The 20,096-nt window shown below is 43.0% G+C and overlaps 1 protein-coding gene across 2 annotated transcripts in view; it reads left to right on the forward strand.

Moving 5' to 3' along the window:
* The window catches only part of SLC11A2 (solute carrier family 11 member 2), a 137,219-nt gene extending 124,671 nt beyond the window's left edge, over positions 1–12,548 (forward strand). For both annotated transcript variants that reach the window (XM_068267399.1, XM_068267400.1), the window contains exon 17: positions 11,224–12,548. In XM_068267399.1, the coding sequence (XP_068123500.1) occupies positions 11,224–11,304 (81 nt within the window). In that variant the 3' untranslated portion in view covers positions 11,305–12,548. The remainder of the gene's footprint in view (positions 1–11,223) is intronic.
* The last annotated feature ends 7,548 nt before the right edge of the window (positions 12,549–20,096 follow it).

Consider the following 20,096-nt stretch of genomic DNA (forward strand, 5'->3'; position numbering starts at 1 on the left):
TACTTTTACATTTTTAAAAATAACAAAACTTTGGGATATCTAAAAGTCATTTTTAGAAGTAAGACGGTAGATACAGCTGTTTATCTCGTCACTTTTGTTTTCACTTAAGTTTCACTTTAAGGGAAACTCTAAATATTCGTAGTGGGGGGGGGGTGAAAATGTTTTGCGATCAGTACTACAATTGTTGCATTATTGTTACAGCTCAAATCATTTAATGAGGGTATGTAACCTGTTGTCATGAGCTGAAGCAGTAGGGCCACTATATAGAGACACTTCACATCCTTTGAGTTCTACATGTTTCAGATGCAAAATAAAAATTAGGAAAATTATACGGCCAAAAATAACTGAGACAAATGGAAATTATATCTTTTTTTTTCATTTTAACGTTCTAATGACAGTCAACTGCAGCTCCCTGTGGTTGTGTCTCTTTCTCAGCATTTTCTCCTCAATGTCTGCAGACAATCTGTCCTGAAAAGAAGGGGGATACTAGTTGTTGGGGGGAAAAGCTGATAGGGGATGTTCAGCTGTCTCTGAATTATTAAGAGATGCCCAACTGCATCATCAATTCCCATAATGCACTGTAACACTGTGGTAGGTCAAGAAGATGGTTATTCCAGAGTTTAATCGAGCAGAATTATCTTAATTTTTTCCCCCAAGTAGACCGATTGGTGTGCCCGGAATTGCTTGTGGTTCACATAGTAGATCAAAAACATATGAAAAACACATGACATACATACTATAAAAAACAACAACACAGGTTAGAGCCTTGGAAAGATCAGCGTGTGCGGCTGTGAGGAAGGGTTGTCAGAGGGCTAAAGTGTCCCAGGGGCGCAACCCTGGAGGGGTGCTCGAGTTCAGCAGGAGTACCACTTGGGAGAAGAAGGCGTTTATATGCCTGGTGGTTCTGGAGGGAGTGGATCTGAAGCGACGTCCTGACGGAAGGGGGCTCAAGGTAGCGCCTGCCTGGGTGGGAGGGGTCAAGCTAAATCTTGGAGGACCTTGTCTTCATTCTCATGGCGTTGAAGAGATCTAGGGAGGGTAGGTGGGCGCCAATGATCTTTTCTGCTGCGTTTATCAATCAAAAGCACCATACAGGCACAAGTGGGACAGCAGTGGGGTGAGGTACAAACAGCAGCCTGACAGCCATTTCACGGGGCTACAGCTACTTTAGAGGCCCCATGCAGAGTCACCTTGCATGTCTATATGGTTCTTTTAATTGATTGAACTCTGGAAAAAAGCTTGTACAATTGATATCTACTGTATGTGCCCAGTTCCTCTCTGCATATATCTTTGAAACAACATTTTAAATCTTGTGAATTATAAAACAGCCAAAGCCCAGGCCTCATGCCTTAACTTGCCTTGGCTCAAAATCTCACAAACTTTTGTAGGAGAAAGAACAAGACCAGAGGAATAGACAGAAATCAACAGAATAAAGCGACAATGATAACGATAAAAGCATTCAGATGTCAAAATCTCAAACCGGATCCTTAATAATCTTTAAAAATGAAACACGGGACACAAGGGCACACATTTATACAAAAATCTAAATAATAAAACAACAAAAACACGAATGCTGCAAGAAGATGATATATGAGCCTGGTCACGAGTGACTGATACATGGAGCTAGTGTCAAACTTACATTATAACCAACTGTTACCCAAGAAAGGGTCACTCCTGGGAGACTCCACTGATCTTCAGTTCTTCAGGGACTGGAGGTTAAATCTATAGATACACTATACAGTGAGGTAGGCAGCATGCTGCAGCAACAGTCACCCTTGAAAAATGATCCAATCCTAAGGGTCCTTACACACTATGGGCCATATGCAATTCACTTTTTCACCTGAGTTTTCTCCAAAGTGATATTTTTATAACTTGTCAATAAAATGTCTTTTAAACCACTGGCAAGGGTACAAATACTCAAACTAATTTTTGCAGTACGTTTCCCCTTCTTTTTTGGTACTTTTTCCATAGCAAAGTGCTGAAAAGTTATTTTAAATCGAAGATGAAAATTATCTCCTAGGAGAAAACTCAGGAGAAAAGGTGAATTGCATATAGGCCCTGTGTCTGTTACATGGCGTCACAATGGACAACAGAGTTGATTCACAAATCTTACTTACAGTATATTCTGGCGTATAACACTACTTTTTAACCATTAAAAATAATTTGAAAAGTCAAGGGTCGTCTTATACGCTGGGTGTCGTTGATGCCGGGTGATGTGCCCTATCCTGTTACCACCTCTCAGATCTCACTGCTGAGGACTGCAGTGAAGCGGAGCAGGCACAAATGTGCGAGTTCTGAGAGATAGAGAGGGAGGTAAATAGGATACAAAGATGGGCCAGCATGGTGAAAGAAGCATGTTTTATGGGTACAGCGCAATCGATTGCTTACTGTTATTACTGTTATATACTGGATACCACATACAGTACAGCACCAGTATCTATTCATACATAGCACCAGTATATGATTTATTGTAACTTTTTATTTGGTGTGATTTGGAAGGGAGGGGGGGGGGGGGGGTAGTCTTATATCCAAGTATATCCCAAACTCTGTATTTTAACTGGAAAAATTTGGGGGGGGGGGGGAGGGGGGGCGGTTAGAGGTCGTCTTATACGCTGAAATATACAGTATTTTTCACTTTAAAGTGGTCCTGAATTCTTGTACAGGAGTCATGGAGAACGCAGAGACAGCCATCCTGTGTGTGTTTATAGAGAACAGCCTGTCTAATTCTGCCTTCTCAGCAATTAATGAGCTAGTGTAATTTGTCTGTTTGCTGATTTCTGAGCTAATATGTAAACAAAGGAGGTTAACCCTTTCTATGCTCCCAGGATACCATGAAGTAACCACTCTGCAGAATCTCAGTAAAAGTTCTATATGCTTTAACAAGGTTATTATTGGTGATAATTCATGAGATACACAGATAAGGAGCAATAAATCATGAGTTAAGTCAAATAAAGAGAGATAAACCATAAATTAAGTTAGATAAGGAGAGAAATCATGAGTTAAGTCATTTAAGGAGAGAGAAATTGTGAGTTAATAAGTAAGGTGAGATAATCCTACCTAATAAAGTACAAGTGTCCCTGCGTCCCATGTCCGTGTGTCAGTGCTTTTGCGCTACTGCACATGTCCTGCACTGACACAGCTGTTGGGACAGGACGCAGGGGCCAGAAGGCAGGCCGCCTTGAACCCAGCAGCAGGAAACCATGCATCTCTGCGAACTTGCTGTGTTCCTTGATCACACAGCACCATTAGGCCTCTTTTCAATGGACTGTTGATAGGCAGTAAATAAATATGACAGCCTCCATATCGCTTTCTTTACAGTTGTCCTTTAAGTGGTCCACGCATAATATACCTACAGAGATGCCCACAAAAGTCAAGTGCACCTTAATCAGCGTATACAAATTACAAAAAAATGTAGCACATCTGATGAGCACAAAGGAAACAACAATAAACACTTTACTTACTGTATTTTTGGACTATAAGACTCACTTTTTCTCCCCCAAAACTGGAAGAAAAAAAGTCACTGCGTCGTATAGTCAAAATGCAGGGAGTTCCTGACTTGTGATAACCTACCAATATGACCCTCCAACCTGCTGCAATGTCGGGGACTCCTTGTACTGTGCCCATGCAGAGGAGGACACAGGGGAACAAACTGAGGACACGGGGACACAAAGGGGCATAGAGGAGGACACAAGGTGAACACGGAAACACAAGAGGTACAAGGGGCTATGAGGTACAAAGGGGGCATAACCCACAATATGCCCCTTCACCATGGATGCGCCAGGTTTAGTATACATTTTTTCCCCCTGGTTTTTGTCCTCTAAACCTAGGTGCGTCTTATGGTCAGGAGCGTCTTATAGTCCGAAAAATACGGTAATTGTTCAACCTTATACATGGCAAGATGTGATCTGTGAAGATCACATCTATCCAGAGTCTTCACTGATTCCATCTCACGCCAGCAGGTCTACCCTGCCGAACAAGGAATTGTTATCCCAGTGGTGTATCTTTACTATTATTGGTTTATATCTGCCTTTCTCAAACTTTTTACTCTGGAGGAACCCTTGAAATAATTTTTTAATCTCAAGGAACCTCTACAATAATGGAGACAGAGGGTATTTATTTAATAGTAGAATTGGTCATTAAAAGTGGGTTAGGCTAAACATTTGTTACTATTGTAATAGTCCCCATTCCACGTTTCTCCTTTACGGGGCACCCATTTTATGCCCTCTATTATTACACACTCCATTATAGTTGCCCGGTGTTAGTGTTTTCTCTCTTTCCTCTTCATCTGCTGTACACACTTCCTTAGTTCTGACATCCCACATGCCACATTTTATTCATCACCATGGTAATGTGTCATTGTGTCAAGGCCATTGCACCAGTGATGAACAAGTAGGGAAGCTAGAATTCAGGATGGGCAGAAAATGAGTGAAGAGGACATTACATTGAGAAGCTAGGGACGTAATTTTGAAACTTTCTCAACCTGCCAGCTGAGACAGCTCATCTACAAGGGGAAAATACCAGGGAACCCCTGCAAAAGCCTCAAGAAACCCTGGGGGTCCAGGGAAACCTGATTAAGAATGACTGGCTTATATAGTTGCAACATGCTACAATTCCAAAGACAGTAACATGATACAAAGATAAGAAATAGTCAAACAGTATACCCAATAAGATGTTTGTAGCAGAAGGGCAAGATATTAAACGGCAACACAATGAACTATTCAGAGGAAGCTTACAGTTTAAAGGAGAAGAGGAATGAAACGCAGTGGATCGGGAAAGCGGTGCCGGACGTTACACGTGCAGTGAAGCACACCATCAATGAAAAGTATGCTTCACTGTCACTGTTAACTTGCTCATATTGTGGTAAAGCACGGCATGCGCTGCATTATGATGCCACACACCATTATACCGCAACACATCGCACCGTGGAAGTTATAGGTGGTGCAATGCAGTGTGGCATGCAATGTTACAAACAAAGCGTCCATTATGCCCAGGGCAGCCATCAGGGGGGGACACTGCAGTGAGGGGCCCTGGGCTCCCCACAAAGCGCTGGAAGGGCCGCATGTGCAGGCTGCGGGCCTGTGGTTCACTAACCAGCACACTGCGTTCCAGCACGTGGGGAGCAGATGAGTGGGCCAGCTACAGCAGACTTTCTATACTGGGGCACCACCTATATCTGGCTACAGGATGCCTATACTGGGCCAACACCTATACCTGGCTACCTATACTGGTGTGGGAACCACCTATACCTAGCTACCTGTACTGGGGAACCACCTATACTTGGTTACCTTTACTGAGGGCACCACCTGTACCTGGCTACCTATACTGGGACAGCACCTATACTTGGCTACTTATACTGGGGTGGCTATAGCTTGCTACCTATACTGGGGGCACCTGTACCTTGCTACCTATACTGGGGGCAACTATACCAGGCTACCTATACCAGGGCACCACCTATAGTTGAATACCTCTACTGGACCACCTGTATCTTGCTGGCCTATACTGGGGCACCTGTATCTTGCTGGCCTATACTGGGGCACCAGCTATGACCAGGCTACCTATACTGGGGGCATCTACACCAGGCTACCTATACTGGGGCACTACCTATAGCTGGCTACTTATACTGGGGGAACCTATACCTGGCTACTGCTACTGGTGGCACTTATGCCTGGATACCTATACTGGGGGGCACCTATACCTGGCTAGGGCAGGGGGGCGAGCTGAGACAGAATGGGACAAGAGGTAACACGGGGATAAAAGAGGCACGGGGAACAGAGGCAGACAAAAGAGGCACAGGGAGAAAAGAGATGAGACGGGAATATGAGGTCACACAGAGGGACACAAAAGAGGCACAAACTGAGGTGAGACAGGAAGAAAAGAGGGGAACAAAAGAGAACGGAGAAAGGATAAAAATGGATCTAAAAGTCCCTATATCATTTGTTAACCAGGGACTTCCTGTATTTTGGCTCCACCCACAACATGCCACTTTTTTGCCGCACCACGCTGTGCATGCCACTTTCTTCAGTGTCGGAGCCATGCACATTTTTCGCCGCAGCGCACTTTGCGCACAGACATGGGGGTGGGGTAGCTAGTGGGTGGGCACAGCAACCAGTGGGTGGGCCCTGGGAGGGGGGGGGCCAGGCCTGATGATGTGTGAGGGGTCCCAACATTTCTAGTGGCGGCCCTGATTATGCCCCACTGAAACACACCTCTGTGAATGTAGCCTAAGGTGTAGCGCCACCTTGTGGATGTTTCTTAGTGAATATTGTTATTTTGCATTTTAGTTCAGTATGTTTGACAATTGAGGAAGGGCCATAACATTGGATCGATTTCACTTGCTATGATATGGTTTCCGTGATAGAATGAAAGGAATAATCCTGCATTTACAGTTCAGCCAGCGTTTCCCATCTGATAGTGTACTCCCTCTATTGTTTGTTGGGTACCGCTAGTTATTTCCAGACTTGGCATAATTACAACAAAGGAGCACACTTGGCATTATAATGTAGACGGAGGCCTCTTGCACGCTACATGCCATTCTGTTTTATTATACGATCCGATTTTTGATTCCGATGAAAAAAAGCATTACATGCTGCTATGTTTTTTTAATCAGAATCGCATGCAGTGTGCAAGAGGCCTGATAGAAATCTCAGATTGCAATTGCGGGTCCCGAAGCATTTTCAAAATGACTGTGGTTCAATTAAAGAGAGGAGCGCTGCAAAATCGTTTTGGAATTGCTTCTCACAAGCAATTTTTCAGCCACTTTGTGGGTGATTTTGCAGTTTAAAGTTTTAACTACTTGCTGGGTCTCCCGAGGTCCAGCTTCTGCTGCGTAGTCCCACCCCCTTTACCGCTTGAGGTAATAAGCGCTTGTCTTATTGGAGATAGGGACGCGCCTATGACCTCTTGCACTAGGTGGCAGGGCTAAGCGCCAGAAACTGGCAGAAATTAACCTTGGGAGGCCCGGTAAGTGTTTTAAACTTTATTCCCACAGGCTCAAACAACAAAACCCCTACAAATCAGAAGCGCTGTAAAATAGTGTTCTGCAGATTGTACAATGCTTTCAAACGTCAGACAAATCCAGCCGCAATTTGTTTGCTTGGGGTATCACTGCACAAAGTGCTTGCGCGATTGCAAAGGGCAGGAAAGATCGCCAGCCGGCCCAGGCCTTAGCAAGTAGTTGACAGTATCAAAAAAGTGGGGAGGAGGTGATTAGGCAAGTGTCAGGTGACTCTCCAGGAAACCATACAACTAGATGTAGGGAGATCTTAAGCCCCATCTACACCATACAGTTTTTTGTGCGATTCGATTCATCAATTCGATTTGATTCAATCCGACATGTCCGATCGGGATTCGATTCGATTTGCCATTGCAAAACAATGGCAAATCGAATCGAGTCCCGATCGGACATGTCGGATTGAATCGAATTGATGAATCGAATCGCACAAAAAATTGTATAGTGTAGATGGGGCTTAATGTCTGAACACTTGGCAGTCAGGTCCCAGTTTATTGGCTCTCATTTAAAGCATATGGACAGAGGTGTTGCTTTTAGTCAAATAAATTGTCCTTTAAAGGGATACTGTAGGGGGGTCAGGGGAAAATGAGTTGAACTTACCCGGGGCTTCTAACGGTCCCCCGCAGACATCCTGCGTTGGCGCAGCCACTAACCGATGCTCCGGCCCCGCTTCCGGTTCACTTCTGGAATTTCAGACTTTAAAGTCTAAAAACCACTGCGCCTGCGTTGCCGTGTCCTTGATCCTGCTGATGTCACCAAGAGTGCACAGCGCAGGCCCAGTATGGTCTGTGTCTGCGCAGTACACTCCTGGTGACATCAGCAGGAGTGAGGACATGGCAACGCAGGCACAGTGGTTTTCTGACTTTAAAGTCAGAAATTCCAGAAGTGAACTGGAGGCGGGGCCGGAGCATCGGTGAGTGGCTGCGCCAACACAGGATGTCTGCGGGGGACCATTAGAAGCCCCGGGTAAGTTCAACTCATTTTCCCCCGACCCCCCTACAGTATCCCTTTAAGAATAGCGATACATTCTGCTCAGTTGCAGAGAGAAATAATTACTAATGTGACAATTTGTTAAAAAACAAAGACAATTGAGTATGTTCTCCTGTCTGTAATGTGGGATGACTTTTATAGGGAATATGTCTCTTGTAAACTCCTAAATTGGCTGTCCTCAGCTCATAAACGTGTGATGTTTTTACTATTTTACAAGCTTCATTTACCCCTTGAGGATGTGACTAGCGTAAGTACATACATGGAAGATTTATAGAGAGATCATGTGCCTGCTGCCAGTTCTGTGACACAGCGCTGTGTAGCTGTGGGAAAGCAAGATACTTTTTAAAACAAAATATCCATCAGGCCTTGTTCACATTGCGTTTTGCTGCCGTTCGCATTTGCGTTAGGCGTTTTTTGAAGTGTTTTTTGTGTCCAATTCTCGGCGCTTGGGTGGGCGTTTTTTTGGGAGGGTTAGCGGTTTCCGACACGTTTTTCCTGAGCGTTTTGGACGCAAGTCAGGAAGTGAACTCTTTGATCCGGAAAAGAATAAATACAATGTATTTATTCTTAAAAACGCGAACGCAGTCGCTCCAAAAAGCAGTTTTGTGAGCATTTTGCATTTTTCCGATACCTTCCATTATAGCAAAAACGCCCTAAAATGGCTCAAGCACCGCTTATGAAAACTGACAGCGCACGGAATGCTTAAGTGAGAATTACACCATAGCACAACATGGTGTAGCCGCTTTCTGTGCATTTTGGAAAAAACGCCAGCGCTTAAATTTTTCAAAAAACCCCTCTACTGTAAAAAAAAGCCTCACTGCTTGATGTAATGCTGGCCACACATAAAGTGATCTTCTGAAACTGTTGCAAAAAGTATCTAAAAAGTTTGTTTTAAATTATATTGTAATTTAACAGTCGTGCTCTTTCGTTTAATTTTGCATAGATGTGATCCAGTGTTGCCAACTCATCCCTTTTTTGGCTAGGTAGATGCAGTTAAGGCACTGATTAGCCCCAAAACCTGTATAACTTAGATGTGTCAGTAATTAAAGGGATGAGTTGGCAACACTGATGTGATCATATTATTGAACTAAAGCCCCGTACACACCCTAGCTGAAACTAACGTGTGTACAGCGGGCTCTGATGCCTCTGCCAGCGATTAGCCTGGCATAGTGCAGACCTTGATCATTACTCTCCCCACTCAAGCTAGAGGTGCATCTGTATAGTGCCGGCTGTACAGTGTCGCCTGAGGGATCTAGCAATTTTGGTGGCAAATCAACTAAGAAACAGATCTCTCTCTGGTTGAATCTGATGGGAGAGATCTGTTGGCCACCATGAACCGCAAGCTGATTTCCAGGAATCTTTCGGGAATCGGCCTTGTGACACCTCCTCGCTGCCCCAGCCGCTGTCCCCCTAATGTTTTATGTCTCCCCCACCCGGTGCCTGCGCAGTTATTTGTTACACGTCCTCCATCCTCGTGCTTCCTCATTCGGGCCCCACATGGTTGGCAGTGTTTTAGCACATGGGGCGCGTGTGTAATGTCACACATGTGCCAATAGTCACGTGGGGCCTGAATGTGAAAATAGGGCACCGACACTCAGCGCGGACGGCGTGACAGGTAAAATATAAGGTTGCTGTAGGCCGGTTGTATATATAGCGTGCAGTGTGGGCTGGCCATGTATGTTTTTAATGTTATGACAGATCTGCCAACGTGAGTAATTGTCTGAGCGTGCACAAAACTCTTTTTTGATACAAAATAATGATTAACGCACGCCATTACTGCCGCACACCCGATCAAGACCAAGTTTTTCCCAGCATGTCCGATTGATACGTTCAACCAATTTACATTTGAAATTTGCCGAATTGTTGATCGTGCATGGTCTTGGTGGTACCAATTTTCATCAGATGCGATAATTATCTCATCTGATGGTCGATTGGCCACCAAGTCTATAGATGTATGGCCACCTTAACACACACTCAGGCCCATGTGCAATTCACTTTTTTTTCTGAGTTTCCTACTAGGAGATCATTTTTCATCTTGTATTTCAAATAACGTTTCAGCATTTTTCAATTGAAAAAGTACCATAAAGTTACTGAAAAACTACTATCAAAATTATTTTGAGCATTTTGTTGCTTGCTGGTGGCTTAAAAGGTATTTTATGACAATATGTGAAGATTTCTCTTAGGAGAAAACTCAGGAGAAAAAGTGAATTGCAAATGGGCCTCAGTCTTACAGCATTATACTGAAAAATAAAGTTTGGTGGACATTACATTGCTTTAAGATGATTTACTGTACATAACACTATCTTCTGTTGCGTGTATAAAAAAATTCAAGAAAATGTGTTCATACATTTTATGGAATTCCTTTGCTGCACAGCAACAAAATGTGAATGTATTTTGAAGCATTTTTTTTTTTTGCTATCCCTATTTTATGTAAGTGCCTTACCCAAATTAATTCAGAATCTATAGATCATTTGTACTGGATGTGTGTAGAACACAGTGGGCCGTATGCAATTCACGTTTTCTCCTAGAACATACTTTTCACATTGTCTTTTCAATAACTTTGAATCATTTTACAATTGAAAAAGTACCTAAAAGATGGTAAACAGTTATTTAAAATTACTTTGAGTATTGTCTTGCTTGTTGGTGGTTTAAAGGGCATTTTATGGCAAGGTGTGAAAATATCACCTGAAGAAAAGATGAAAAAGTACTATCAGATTATTCGGATATTCAATATGCTTAAAAAGTACTATCAAAATTATTCAAAAGTATTTTCTTGCTTGCTGGTGGCTTAAAAAGCATTTTATTTACAAGGTGTGAAGTATCACCTTAGAGAAAACATAGGTGAAAAAGTGAATTGCATATGGGCCAAGGTGTAAAAATATCACCTAGGAGAAAAGGTGAATTGCATATGGGCCAGAGTGTGGAACATGTTTGTTGTAGGATAGTCTTCGCTCTCAGGACTCTTTCATGCATGTCCATGCTTTAGTGCGCACATTTGTGTTTTCACCCACAGTCCTTAAAATAAACATGTTTGTGGCATGCTGCAAAATTAAAAAAATGCAAACATGTTCAAAGTGTTTTTAAAATTGTGTGTGCACAAGCAAACTCATGTAAGTGTGAAAGAGCCCTTGCAGCTTGCTGATAATATTGGGCTTAGGTTTTCTATGTTTTGTAGATGACTGTATAATCCCATATTCTCTCTTTCATTTTTTGCTCTGTTGCAGTATAACCTTGGGCTGAAGAACTATCCAGAGCTGTTCCTCTTACATGATATGGAAAAAGAAGATAGACCGGCCTCCCGATGATGTTGGGTTACATGACACACTGGCTGTCTCTTCTTGACCACAAGTCCAGAAGCAATCAGTAACTCAGAGTTGCCATGCAACGCATTGTGGTGCAACAAGTACCAAAGAAATGTTTAGATCTTTGTAGAAGAGCCAATAACAAAGGATCCTGGAGCTGCTGATCACATTATAGAATGTGGATCATATCAGACTGTTGGATCACAATATTAATTTTATTTTTTAGCAGCTTCCTTACTTTTATCCCGCTGTCACTAGTCCTAGAATATTTTATTCCCAGTATTATAAATTTATTGGAAGGATCTTTTATCCGGTTTTGGTCATCCAACTTTTTAAGACAACATGGTTTATTTAATTTATAGACATTACAACATTCTAGGACAGGCACATTTTGTTTTATTTGTTCCCGGAGCCGATGTCTACAAAGACAGATACATCCGGGGCCTAATTTGCTAAGTAGTAAAGGATTAATTACCCTGGTACCAAATGCCAATTAGTAGAGTAGCTCAATTTAGTTTACATTATTCCATTTGTGGTTCTGAATTTGAATATTTAACATTTTAGCTAGACAGTGAATATAACCAAACTTTTGCTATTTAAATAATTACAAAATTTAGGTGAAAGTAGCATAATCATTGGTACTCTCTAAAGATCTCCATCCCTTGAGAATCTTAGTAAATCAGGTCCTTGCTGTATGTAACCTTTAACTGCACAGAGATCCAGCAACAAAAACAAATGGCAGGACCCACCTTAGACCTCAGTCACACGAGAGGATGAAGGCGGCGAATCCAACACCTGCTCCTGTGCACCGGCCTGGCGTTTGCATGCGCTCCACATGAGTGCAGAGGCGACCGCTGCTTGGTGCGATATCAGCAACAAGTTTTATGTTATTGTCCAGAGACAGGAATATTTAGCTTCGTAATTTATATTTTTTCAGAAGATAATTATTGTAATTTTAAAGAGATATTTTTAATATTGAATGCTATCATATTGAATGCTTAAAAACAAACAAAAAAAAAACAACAACCAAAAACGTAAAACCGCTTTAGTTGTTGGTTATGTGAACTTGATAGTGGGTTGTATGAATATTTCTTGAAATGTGAAGTAATGCTGCTACCTCTTCATGAGAAGTGGAATAGTTTAAAACCCAAATGTCACCATGATGTATCACTAAGGGCACAACTGACTGAATTTTTAGGTGTATCCATTATTCTCCATTTATGATGAAGAAAGGTAGTTTGACTAAACCTGCCTTTTTATTTCCTGTTTTGGGACTGACTTTTAAAGTACACTTCAAAGCACAAATGTTTTCCTATGTTGGTACGAGAGATGATCAAAGAGATGCTGATTTTTTTTTTTAATGCAAATTTGTTTTCAGTTTGAAATTGGAACAAACAAAATATTCTGCATCTGCCTCTGGTCCATTTTCAGTCTGCATATACTCTGCAACCAAAATTGCATTAACCTGAAAATTTGCTATTCACTGAACACTTCTGGTAGGCACCCGTTGAGGGGACCCAGCGGGAAACCTCATACACCAATAGCCACTTTTTGCTTTCGGCAATCTGGTACTTGTTTGTAAAAATAGGGAACCGGGAGAGCTAAACTTACATACCAGGAACGTTGACTGCGGCCTTCAGCCACAATGTTCGCTTCGGTTACAGCCTCCACTCACTCAACTTTACTAGACCTATTTGGTGGGTAGCGTAGATAGTGACTCCTGCCGGGTTCCCTATTTCTTACAAACTAGTGGCAGCATCCAGATTGTTCAGTGCAGTAAGTGGCTGTGGGTCCCATCAACTAGACAAGCGCCTAAATTTGTTCTGCTGAAAACATCTGCACTGATACAGTTCTGTTGGATCTCAAAGGAAACCGGCCAGTATAGACTAGAGACCTGCTGTTGTGTTAATTCATTTTAAAGATGCAAGGTCTTGTACTGTGATTAAAGTGAAGTTCCAGTTTCCCTTTTATTACTATTACTAGGGACCTTAGCCCGTTTAATAACGGGCTCTAGGTCTGTCACCGCCGCCACCTGTCAGTGCGCATGCGTGTGCCCGCCCTTCGTGTGCGCACACGCGTGCCTGGCCGGCCTCCTGGCTGTCCTGTTCCCGTCTGAACAACGGCTGTCCCTGCAGCACATATGCAGTAGCGCAAAGCAGGGACACACACGCACATGGGACGCAGAAACACAGGGGTTTTATTAGGTAGGATTAAATTCATTGCAAATTAAGCAGGTATGTGCTGCTATTTACTGCTGCCAATGCACTGGCAATCATGTTTCTGGTGCCTTTGCAGTGTAAGGCAGGTGGGCACTCCTCATGTGCCAAGTGATGGGAAGAACGCATGCTTCCAGAGTGTGCAAATCATATCATTTTATGAGGCTAGGATTACAGTGGTTAGTTGCATAACACACCTTAAAACGTGTTAACTGCAATGGAGACTGGACATAGACTTTAACCCCCTTGCTGTTCCAACTATGTCGGCAAGGGGGCGGCGCAGCACTTTAAAATTATTTTTTTTTTTAAATTCATGTAGCTAGCCTAGCGCTAGCTACATGATAGCCGCTGACAAGCGGCATCCCCCTACCGACTCCGATCGCCGCCGGCGCTCTTTGCAAGCAGGTAATCCCGTTCAGAATGGGATTTCCTGCTTGGCTTCCCCGTCGCCATGGCGACGGGGCAGGATGACATCACCGATGTCATGGACGTCTGGACGTCAGAGGGAATCCCGATCCACCCCTCAGCGCTGCCTGGCATTGATTGGCCAGGCTGCGCAAGGGGTCTGGAGGGGGGGGCGGCGCGGCGAATCGGCGACGAGCGGCGGCAATCCAGATATGCATGCAGATAGCAAAGTGCTAGCTGCATGCAATAAAAAAAATTGTGAAAATCGGCCCAGCGGGGCCTGAGAAATCCTCCTGCGCAGGTTACCCCGATCTGAGCTCGGGATAACCGGCAAGGAGGTTAATACAAAGCCTGCATGCAGCAAGTTAGAATAATGCAATCTGTTCCAACGTAGTACTGTGAACAGGCCCATAGGATTGTATGGGCAGCGAGTTGAATTATTCAGCAACACAACTGAGCACTGTAACCTAGCCCTAAGGCTTCATACAGGTTGGCTTCAGGAACCTGAAGGGTAGGACCACACTAGGCAGAAATGCAAGCGTTGAAGAAAACACAGTGAAAACACACACATATGATTGCCTTCTCCAATGTGCATTTTTAAAAACGTTTTCTGCATATTTTTCCAAAACATGTCTAAAACGCACATAATGAAAGTCAATGGTGACACAGAGGTATTGGGTTTTAGTGTATTTTTTATGTTGGTCTTTTTTAAATCCATGTTTGATTATGTATTTCTGCTGTTGACTCCCTAGTGATTTGCATAAAACACATAAAAAAAACGCATACAAAACGCATATGCAATTTATATATGCGACCCATAAATGCATTAAAAGGCATGCAAAACAGCGAAAACGCATGTGCGGGAAAAAGCGCAAAACGCACAAACACATATTCAGCAAAACACTACCTTTCCCGCACTGCCTAGTGTGTTCCCAGCCGAACTATTTGACACTGAATGAGGCAGCAACGTGTGTGTACACACTAACGTTGCTTTCCATCTTAGTTCACAGTGTTACCAGATGTTATATACATTCTAAGAGCAAATGTCAACTTTGATTGCATTATTTTGTTTTAGGAGAAACTGTTTACCATTGATGATGACTTATTTGAATGTCTGGGTGTTGTATGTATATTGCACAGTTCAGCCAATAATTGATCAAAATAAGAATTCCCTAAGCAGTAGCCAGAACATGGCATGAAAAGCTGTGCTCAAGGAAAGGACAAAGGTTCAAGAATGCCAGCCTTGTATCTGTTGCGGCCAGAACCCGAAGTCTGGCCACTTTGAGCTCTGGCCAAAATGTGAAGTGGCCATGTTACAGCGGCCAATGTCAAAAATTACCTGATGCCAGCGGCTCCTCCCCCTGTCTCCCTTCTCTCAGCAGTCGGCTAATGGTTAATAAGTAAATAGAGTCCGGCAGCTCTGGCTTCTTCCCCGCCCCCTCCTCTCACCTGTGGCAGCTGGTGTCCCCTACCCACCCTGTATCTCCCCCCTCGCCCACTTCCCTGCTAAAGTTCTTAACTTCAGGGAAGTACGGAGAGAAGCAGGGATTCGTGCCAACTTTTGTTCCTATATGTAGGCACTGCAGAGCGGTGCTGGCAGAAGCAATCTCTACAGCATTCCCACTGCCTGCTCCTCCACGCGCTTCCCTGCAGCAACGAACGACTCGTTTGTGCGAGGGGAGATAGAGTATGGGTAGGGATACCAGACCGGCTGCCAGGGGTTATAGGAGGGGGCAGGGGGAGGAGTTAGAGCCGGCGAGGGGAGCAAGGAGAGGAGCCATAGCCGCTAGCATCAATTCATTTCTGACATTGGCAGCTGGAACACGGCCACTTCGCATTTTGGCCGGCCAGAAACTGAAGTGGCCAGCTTCGGGTTCTAGCTGTAACATATCAAATTTCCAGTTAAGAAAACAGTGTGGCAGTAAAGTACAATAAATGAAATAAGGTGTTAAAGAGCTTCTAAAAGTAAACTATTCCTACTGATTAATTGTCAGCTTGAAGCTGAGAAATGTACTACTGTATGGAAGGTGTAAATGTCATATTGATGCCATTGAATTTGCATAAAATGTTTGGACATGAACTGTTATGTAAGGTATGATTTAATGACCTGTACCAACCACTACATCTATATTCACCTTAATGACCACAAAGAGGAATGAAACAAGCATACAGAATATCCATTGCTTAATATCCTACTCAGAAATGAACTTGTTATGCTTCCCACCAGAGAGAGGTCATTTCTGGTGGAAGGCACTGTATCATCTACAGTAACATACTAACATTTTAAAGCAAATGTGACCTCTATAAAAGTATTGGCAGACATTTTATAGCTGGAACATTCACAAGAATGTAACCCAGGACTGATGCCACGAGTCCTACGAATGTCACACTGCCATACTTGCTGCTGCAGGGTTTCCTATTCCTGTAGTAACAGGCTAAATATTTGTTTCATTGGAGTCTACTTTTGGGGACCCAGCAGGAAACCTTATAGGAAAATTCAGCTAACATGTTTGGGTGAACAGCACCCTCTCGAAATACTGGGTTTTCAATAGGTTGTAGTAAACTGCTCCGCCCTATTTGGCCAATCACAAGACTTTGTGCTGTAAGAGTGTGCTGTGATTGGAGAACTGTTCCCCATGGGGTTTCCTGCTGGGTGCTCTAGAGTAGACTAGCGCCGCTTTATTTATAGTCCCTTTCACATGAGAGGCTAAACTTTGCATTTGTCAAGCTGTTCAGCCTCCTGACAACAAGCACCCATTCAGGTACAGTTAAAAAAATTGTTTAAACAGGCCTGTGGTTATAAATGCACGTGTGTAGCACATATCACTGATCATCACATTTTGTACATTACCTGTGGGTTTTTCCTGCGTTAAAGGAATACTTAAGCCTTGATTAAAAAAAAAAAATCATTTTCACTTACCTGGGGCTTCTACCAGCCCCCTGCAGCCATCCCGTGCTATCGCAGTCACTCACGAATCCTCCTGTCCCCCACCGCCAGCCAGTTTCATTTTTTGCAGGCAGGCGTACTGTGCAGGCCTGGCCACGCGTCTCCTTCACGTTCCCATCCGCAATAGCGTTCTGCGCAGGATGCTATTGCGGACAGTAACGTGAAGAAGGCTACGTGTGGCCAGGCCTATTGGAAAAAACAAAACTAGCTGGAGTTGGGGACCGGAGGATCCGTGAGTGACTGCAAGGGCACGGGACAGCTACAGGGGGCTGGTAGAAGCCCAAGGTAAGCAAAAATTATTTTTTAAATAAAGGCTTAAGTATCCCTTTAAACACTCTGAATTTTCGGAGTGTTCTGATTAACTCACCACCTGCATATCCATAATTTTTACAAGATATATTAACCTCCTTAGCGGTATGCCCGACACTGTGTCGGGCATACCGCTCTGTGGCCCCAGGAGTCCCCCATAAATAAATAAATAAATGTGCCAAATGGCTGTAAATCCTCTAGCTAGCACTAGGCTAGCTAGTCAGAGTGTCCGGCACCCGCCGCTCACCTGCGATCCCCCCGTTTATACAACACCCCCCCTGGATCCAGCGATCACGCAGCCTCCAGGCACAGCTCCGGTCTCTCTATGGGGAGGATCGGGTTGCGCATGACGTCATCTGCGATCCTCCTCATAGTGAAGACCGGAGCTGTCCGGGGAGTCTGCGCCGATCGCTGGATCCAGGCTGGGTAATGCATAAACGGGGGAGCGGCGGGGATTGGAGGGTGTCGGACACTTCTTCTAGCTAGCCTGGTGCTAGCTAGAGGGTTTATATAGCCATTTAGCACATTTATTTAAAAATCGGGCAAAAAGTAACAAAACCTCCTGAGCGTCGTAATGCTCAGGAGGGTAATACCAGGTATCACACAGTTCTCATGTACATTGTTTTATAAGGTGCTATTGAAGATATAGCTTTCAAGCCAGTACAGTAGTAGGTTTTCTTGCATCTCATCCATGTTATTCTGTTTTGTGCCTTTCTGGTTCTCGTTAATACACTGGATTTGTATGATTGTTGTGTATGGTGAATTTTACAGCCCACTCACTAGACTACCTATGTGCCTTGGACTTTTGTTTACAGAAAACCTAGCAGATTCATCTTCAATAAAAATTATCATGTATCAAGCATTTGTCTGAATTATATTTGCAGAAAATAAGTTGAACTTATATTTTATAATATACGTAAGTAAACACATCATGCAAAGTACCACAAGAGAAGTTCACAAAATAAGTGCACTGTAAGTCTATGTTCTCAGTGGGAATTTCAATCCCTGTAAATACAGGAACACAACAGAAAGTCACACTGCACGTTCGTCAACCGTTTTGTCGCATACAGTCAATGAAAAGTATGCTTCACTGTCATGGTCAACATGCATTATGTGATAACTCGCTGCAGGCAGTGCGTTGCTATACCACACTGTGAACGTTGCATTGCAGTGCGATTTTCCACATTACGATGTGTATGTTTAGTCACAATGCAAGGCCACACTGATCGTAGACTTAGGCTTTGTTAGCACTATGAGCTATACAATAACGTAATACATGACATTTCACTGTCCATACAACTCAATGGGTTTGTTTACATCTTGGCATTACAACACACTACATTATCCTAACACACTGTCTGCAGCACATGACTGGTTAACATGAGCACAATCACTATAAAATAGCATGTAATGCACAAGTATTGCAAACCACATTAAGAGGATGAGGGGAGCTGAAATCACTCAGAAGGTGGAAGTAGCGGAGGCTGGGCATATATGGTTTTATTGCCAGAATTCTGGAACTGTCTAACAGGAAGCAATTAGGTATGTTTGCACACAGACAGCACCTGCTCTCCGATAAATACACTTTACCCTTATCTCCTTACAGATGTCTCGTTTTCCAATCCACTGTATTCAATTGCTGCTACTAAGTGTAATGCTGGGTACACACTATGAGATTTTCTGGCCGATTTACTGTGAGATCGATTAATTCTAACATGTCCAATTTGCTTTCCGATCGATTTCCGAGAATTTTCCAATCGATTTCCTATTAAAGTTAACGGAAATCAATCGGAAAATGCTCAGAAATCGATTGGAAAGCGAATCGGACATGTTGGAAATAATCGATGACAGTAAATCGACCATAAAATCTCATAGTGTGTACCCAGCATAACACCACTTTTGTAGAAGGGAAAAAAGATAGACTTATAAACATAAAATGAGAATTTGGTTTCTTTCATCCACAAAATGGTGAACTGTTGCAAAGAAGCACAATGTGAGTCATTTGATGTAACTAGAAAATACACAGTAGGTTGCTGCAGAGAGTGGAAAGGAGATCTTTATTAACAGCAGGTTACAAAATGATCTGTGTACAAATGATTTGTGTTACAACCATTTTAACCACTTGAGGACCTAGGGCTTTACACCCCTTAAGGACCAGGCACTTTTTTTCCATTCAGACCACTGCAGCTTTCACGGTTTATTGCTCGCTCATACAACCTACCACCTAAATGAATTTTGGCTCCTTTTCTTGTCACTAATAAAGCTTTCTTTTGGTGCTATTTGATTGCTGCTGCGATTTTTACTTTTTATTATATTCATCAAAAAAGACATGAATTTTGGCAAAAAATGTTTTTTTTTTAACTTTCTATGCTGACATTTTTCAAATAAAGTAAAATTTCTGTATACATGCAGCGCGACAAATGTGGACAAACATGTTTTTGATTAAAAAAAAAAAAACCATTCAGTGTATATTTATTGGTTTGGGTAAAAGTTATAGCGTTTACAAACTATGGTGCAAAAAGTGAATTTCCCCATTTTCCAGCATCTATGACTTTTCTGACCCCCTGTCATGTTTCATGAGGGGCTAGAATTCCAGGATAGTATAAATACCCCCCAAATGACCCCATTTTGGAAAGAAGACATCCCAAAGTATTCACTGAGAGGCATAGTGAGTTCATAGAAGATATTATTTTTTGTCACAAGTAAGCGGAAAATGACACTTTGTGACAAAAAAAAAAGAAAAAAAAAGTTTCCATTTCTTCTAACTTGCGACAAAAAAAATGAAATCTGCCACAGACTCACCATGCCCCTCTCTGAATACCTTGAAGTGTCTACTTTCCAAAATGGGGTCATTTGTAGGGCGTGTTTACTGTCCCAACATTTTGGGGGGTGCTAAATTGTAAGCACCACTGTAAAGC

Source organism: Hyperolius riggenbachi, chromosome 2 (assembly GCF_040937935.1).
Source record: "Hyperolius riggenbachi isolate aHypRig1 chromosome 2, aHypRig1.pri, whole genome shotgun sequence".
Classification (NCBI taxonomy): Eukaryota; Metazoa; Chordata; class Amphibia; order Anura; family Hyperoliidae; genus Hyperolius; species Hyperolius riggenbachi.